At 40.4% G+C, this 6,246-nt stretch overlaps 1 protein-coding gene across 1 annotated transcript in view; it reads left to right on the top strand.

The window, feature by feature from the left end:
• Positions 1 to 6,246, top strand: part of SH2D4B (SH2 domain containing 4B) — a 66,884-nt gene that overhangs the window by 12,580 nt on the left and 48,058 nt on the right. Inside the window, exons 2-3 of the mRNA XM_003207781.4 lie at positions 2,976 to 3,135; positions 5,596 to 5,743. Of these exons, the coding sequence (XP_003207829.1) occupies positions 2,976 to 3,135; positions 5,596 to 5,743 (308 nt within the window). The remainder of the gene's footprint in view (positions 1 to 2,975; positions 3,136 to 5,595; positions 5,744 to 6,246) is intronic.

Below are 6,246 nucleotides of genomic sequence, written 5' to 3'. Positions count from 1 at the left end.
TGGAGAGGGGGTGCACACAGTAGTGCAGGTGAGGCCTTAGGAAAGTGGGGCAGAGGAGGATGATCACCTTCCTGACCTGCTGGCCATGCTGTTTTTCATGCAGCCCAAGACTCAAATGGCCTTCTGGACTGCAAGCATATGTTGCTTGAGAAACATGAGATGTTGAGAAAGTACCTGACAAGTGCAGGATCTTGTACTTAGGCCTTGTTGAGCTTCATGAGATATCCCTGGCCCTACTTCTCGAGTTTGTCGTGGTCTGTCCGAATGGCATTTTTCCCTTCAACATGTTGACCGCACAGTTCAGTTCTGTGTTGTCCACAGACTTGCTGAAAGTACTCAATCCCACTGTCCATGATGACAACAAAGATAAAATTAGTGCTTCTCCCAGTCCTGATCACTGATGTCCATCTGGACGCTGAGCCACAGACTGCAAAAACTGTGAATGCTACCATCCAGCCAATTCCTTACCCATCAAGTGGTCCAGCTGTAAAATCCACACCTTTCAGATGTGGAGACAGTATTCCTAGGAAATCATTCTGTACTTCTCAGGATGTGAAATGCATGAAATGAACTAGATGACAGCCTTAGGGACACATATTGATATGACCAATCTGTTCTTGGTAGATGGTTTTCAAATGTTGTGTAGGAAAAAATACAATGCTAACAGAACACAATAGAACCACAGTGTAGAATACATTCACATTTGTATCCTGAGACATAATCTGATAGACTGTGAAAGGACAAAGCGTTTGGGGGTTATTGAAGGGAAACATTACTAGCTTGAATTTTCCCACTCAATGAAGTTAGCACCATTACGCCAACAGAGGGAATTCTTACAAATCACATTTCAAATTTGATGTAGAATATCATTGAGAGATTTGATATGTTCGTTGCCTTCAATTTGCATTGTAAGCATTTGTGAGAGTGGCTTGGCACTGGCATGGCCTGCTGCCTACAGCCCTGCTTCGTTCCCTTCTGCAGTTTTCTCTCTTCAGTCTGGGATCTCAAAAATATTATTGATTATACATTGGGAAACCTTAATCTGGTTAAGTGGATATTGCCTTGTTGTAGAACAGCAGGTAGTTGAAGATGGTAGGAGTAGCAAAGCTAATGAAGTGGAAAGTTGTAGGAAAAACAAAACAAAAAAAACTACAAGTGAAGGTTCAGTTAGGACCAAATTTATTTTAACTCCTACAAGATTGATCAGGGGAAAAACTAGCTAGGAAAATGTGGGCTGTCCAATTCTTCATATCTTGAAATGAGGCAGAATGCCTTCTGGAGGGTAATAAGTGGCCGCCAAGAATTTACTGGTCTCAATATGAAGGCAAGAGGGTAAAATCTAGTGGAATGTATGAGGTCTGCTCTGAAAGTAATGCCTTTTATTTTATTATGTTGGCCCACAACTGCAGAAGTGGGTGTTGGTGGTATGGCAGTAGAAGCTGAACCTTCTCACCAATATTCCATTGCATTTTGTTGCCATGATATGGTAGCAGAGGGGCACTCTGACAAAATGGCTTCTGTCATGAGAGTGCATATGAAGCTAAAATATGTCATTGAATTCCTCTGTGTGGAAAAGCCCATTAATGGTCATTGATGTTTGCTGAATGCTTACAGAGGCCAAACAATGGATGTGAGCACAGTGAGGCAATGGGTGGTGTGTTTCAGCAGTGGCAATGTTTGGTTACTTCTGCTGATGCAGATTTGTATGAGCATGGCATGCAAGAGGCTCTTAATCATTGGTGAAAATGCCTAGCTAACGATGGTGACTATGCTGAAAAATATTATTTGTTAGCTGAGGATTTGCTCTCTAAAACAGTATTATTGTTCTCTTTATCCGTTGTTCTTTCCCTGGAAATAAATATAAGGTATAACTTGTGGAACAACCTGCTTAATGTAGAGCAAATGAGATGAATTGCTGATCCCTTGTGGCCTTTTAGTCTGTATTTTTTTAAATGATTTTCCTATCATTTTATCTAGTTATATTATCTAGTTATATTTATCAAGTTACCTATCTTGGCTGTAGTGTTTGTGGTGGAATGTCCTTTTGTGAAGGACAATTTCAATAAACCAGCAAGAAATGAAAAAGGATGCAAAGGGTATTTCCACTTATTCCTTCTTATGAATCTCTAAAATGCATAGAAGTATATGAGTTAAATGTACAAGAGTGAGGTGGTGTATATGACTTAAAGTTTAGTCACATCGGATCTAATCAAGTACCCTTTGTACTCAGCAGGAAGCCTTTCACAGATGTTTTGGAAATGAATGCTTGCCAAATGTCTGTGTTGTCAAGAGTGCACAAGCTCTGTTGGTGAAATCTCTCTGCCAGCACAGCAGCCATACATTTTTGCATAGTATCTTTCATGAAAACTGAATCAGGAACTTAATCCCTGTGAATTGCCTACTGGAACAGAAATGCTTCTACTGTTGAGTGGTGTGCTCTAATGTTGTAGGCTTTCTGTAACTTCTCCTTCACACAGTGGAAGCAGGGAATTCCTCAAATTTTGTGAAGGTTCAGCTTGGGTCTTTGTATGCCTGACACTCAGAATTCTCTGTGGGCTAAAGCATTTTTAGCTGTATAATGCTACTTGTTGTTTCTATCTCTCCATCTCTTTTTCTCTTCTCTTTGGTCATCCTTCACTGAATTAAGCAAGACAATACAGTTTTGCAATTAAAAGGGATCGTAGTCCCTAAATTGTGGAGAATAAGTCAGATTTTTTTTTTTAATTATTATTTTTGGTAGAGCAATGAGCCTTTGAGGATAATATGCTTTGAATTGTACAAATACTTTCTTCTCCACTTCTAGATAGGTAGATGGGTCGAATCTGTAGATTTCATCAAGTCTGTCATATCTTACTCTGAATAGTAAATAGCTTCCATATTACTGTCTTTTCCTCTATATTTAGGTAAGAATTTGAGCCTGCACTTACGTGTTTGCTTTTTCTTTTTTTTTTTTTTCCTGCTGTTGGCTATTGCAGGTAATGGCAAACATGTGCAGTGGCTGCGTGGGAAGGATGGTGAGGTCTGGGTCTGGGTTATGGGAGAAGCCCCAGGTGACAAGCCGTATGAACAGATATCAGAGGAGCTAATAGCTGAACGCGCCAGGCAACAAGCACAGAAGGAGGCAGAAGAGCTATGGTGAGGATTTAAGAATCTGAATTCGGGGTCCACTTGGCATTATGGGACACATGGCCTTGTAGAAAGGTGTGAGGTAATGGTGGGTAAAAAATGGTAAGTATGTCTTGTCAAATTTGCTTTCATTTGTTTTGATGATTTTTCATCGTATGAAAAATTGAATTTTATTTTAATATTTAAAAAAACAGAAATTCTCTTGCACAAAAAATCATAGTGAATATTTTTCTGTTGGGGAATTTTGCTTAACCGTTGTCCAGTTTGTAAGTAAATAAAAAAGAGGGAATTGGCAGAGGAGATTGCCAAGTTGCTCTCTACTGACTTTGAAAGGTGATAGAGAATGGGAGAGATGCCTGAGAACTGGAGGAAAGCCAATGTATATCACTCTTCAGAAAGGAAAGAAGGAAGGCTCACCTGCATCCCTGGGCATGTGATTTTTCTTTGTCATCTCCAAGCAATTTCATATCCAAGCAGGTGAATGAGAAGCAGGTTACCTGGTGTGTAAGCATGGATTCACCAGGGGAAAGTCATGCTTGATGAGTCTGGTAGCCTTCTATGATGTCATGATCTGCTGGGTAGATGTGAGGAGAACAGTGTATGTTGCGAACCTTGAATTTAGCAAGGCTTTTTACACTGTCTTCCACAATATCCTCCTAAGTAAGCATAGTAAGTGTGGGATAGATGAGCAGACAATGAGGTGGATTGAGAACTGGCTGACTGGCAGAGCTCAGAGGGTTGTGATCAGTGGCACAGAATCTATCTGGAGGCCTGTAGCTAGCAGTGTTCCCCAGGGGTCAGTGCTGGATCTGATCTTCAACATCTGCATTGGTGATGTGGATGAAGGGATAGAGTTCACCCTCAGCATGTTTGCCAATGATACAAAGCTGGGAGGAGTAACTGGCACACCAGAAGGCTATGCTACCTTTCAGTGAGACCTGGTCAGACTGGAGAGGTGGATGGAGAGGAACCTACAACAAGGGCAGAGTAGAGTACTAAACTGAAAGAGGAATAACCACACATATCAGTATGGATTAGAAGCTAACTTGCTAGAGAGGAGAGCTCTGTAGAGAAGGACCTGGGTGTCCTGGTGGACAACAGGTTGGCCATGAGATAGCAGTGTGCCCTTGTGACTGAGAAGGCCAACAATAGCCTGGAGTACATAAAAAGAGTGTGACCAGCAGGTCGAGAGGATTTATTCTCCTGCACTACTCTGCTCTGTTGAGGCCACACTTGGAGTACTGTGTCCAGTTCTGGGCTCCCCAGTTGAAGAAAGACAGGGAACTGCTGGAGGCGATCCAGTGGAGGGCCCTAGGATGACTGGGGAACTGGAGCATCTCCCCAGTAATGAAAGGCTGAGCGACCTGGGGCTGTTCAGTCTGGAGAAGAGAAGAGAAGACTGAGGATGGGTCTTACCAATGCTTATAAGTATTTTAAGTGTAGCAGCCAAGTGGTTGGGGCAGGTTCTTTGCACTGGTGCCCAGTGACAGAACAAGGGACAATGGATGCAGACTGGAACACTAAGTTTTACCTGAACACAAGAAAGCACTTGTTTACTGTGACAGAACACTGGAAACAGAAAGCTTGTCCTGGCTCAGCTTTCACTGCAGCCCCCGCCTGTCCCGTGATTCTGTGAAACAATGTGGTTTTGAGATGGTGAAATCAAAAAATATTTGTTGCATCACACATCTATGCCCACAATAGGGATTTTGTACGTGTAACACTTTTTTTTTCTTTTTCAATTGGCTTCACGTGCATGCTGTTTGTATTAGTTCTTATCCCAGCAGTTCAGAAGCTGATTACTACAAGTGCCATGCTGGTGTTTCCAGTAGGGCTGATTCCAGATTTGGTAAAGATTGAAAAGTCTTTTGATGCTTGATGTTGTGATATTGTTGGGACGTAGGCCATCTGCTTCCTGCACTTAGTTTTGCAGTTCAGTGCACAGAAGTAACACATTAAATATCAGATTATTCTATATATTGCTTTGCATATCAGATTCTTCTTGCTTATAATGATTCCATATTTAAGCAGGGATTAAAACTTCACCCTGAGCTCTGTGCTCCTTTTAGGCTAATAAATGCTCTACTGTTAAAATTTGGCAGACATTTTCACTGGTATTTGAAAGAAAATAAATTCCCACGATTTGCTAGATAGTTAGGAGAAATCTGCTTTTGGCCAAGACAGGGCATGGCTGGAAAATAATCAAGAAATATTGATCTCATGTAGAAGATGATATTTTAATGGGACATTCATCGGAAATTGAAAAAGTTTCTTGTCCGTATGGTTTTCTGAAATCCATTCCTCCTAGGTTTCTTGGTAAATATGTTTTCTTTTGTATTTTCATGAGGTCTTATTCTAATTATTTGTTGCAAACGAGGATCTAGAATTTCATCTTCAATTAAAAAAAAACTCAAAAACTGTGCCTTAAATTATCTTCAATCATTTTTGTTTTCAAATTCTTTTCTGAAGGAGACAAAAAGAAGCTGAAATTACAAAGAAATTCCGGGATGCTATGGCTCAAGAAAAAGCCAGAATAGTAGCAGAAAAATGGAAGATAGAAATGGAAGATCGAAAAGCAGCAAAATTGGAGGAGGAAAAGATTCAGGAGGATCTGAAGGTTTGGGCAATCGTATATAGGCTTTAAGTATTCTTACAAAGATGCAAAATTCTTTTCAGCTTTGGTGCATGTTTATTAATAAGTTTTAAGAACCAAAGTTGTGTTTTTTCATCCTGGAATATGCAAATATCTACATGGTGTTCAGTGGCACAGCTGGTTGAGTGATGGGGAAAAAAATTACATATCTCATTTGAAAGTGTCAGGACAATCATATGGGTTATTCAGCTCGCACACTGATGGAATTGTTTAGTCAGCTCCACTGAGTGAATCATATTGGGGGGAAAAATGTTCAATTGTGGAACGTATCTTTTTGAGCTAGTCTGCTTGAACGTATTTGATGCATTTTGTGTGCATTACTCATACATTTGACTTAAAAATTCTCTCCCCACATTCATTAAGGTAATGAAGAGCGGATCTTTCTCCTACTCAACATATGGGAAAAAGCTTTGTTTCATGAGGTTCATTTACCTGATTTTTATTGACACCGTTGTGAATTTTCTGTA

This window comes from Meleagris gallopavo, chromosome 8, assembly GCF_000146605.3.
Source record: "Meleagris gallopavo isolate NT-WF06-2002-E0010 breed Aviagen turkey brand Nicholas breeding stock chromosome 8, Turkey_5.1, whole genome shotgun sequence".
Taxonomy (NCBI): Eukaryota; Metazoa; Chordata; class Aves; order Galliformes; family Phasianidae; genus Meleagris; species Meleagris gallopavo.
This window is presented reverse-complemented; position numbering and strand designations above follow the sequence as displayed.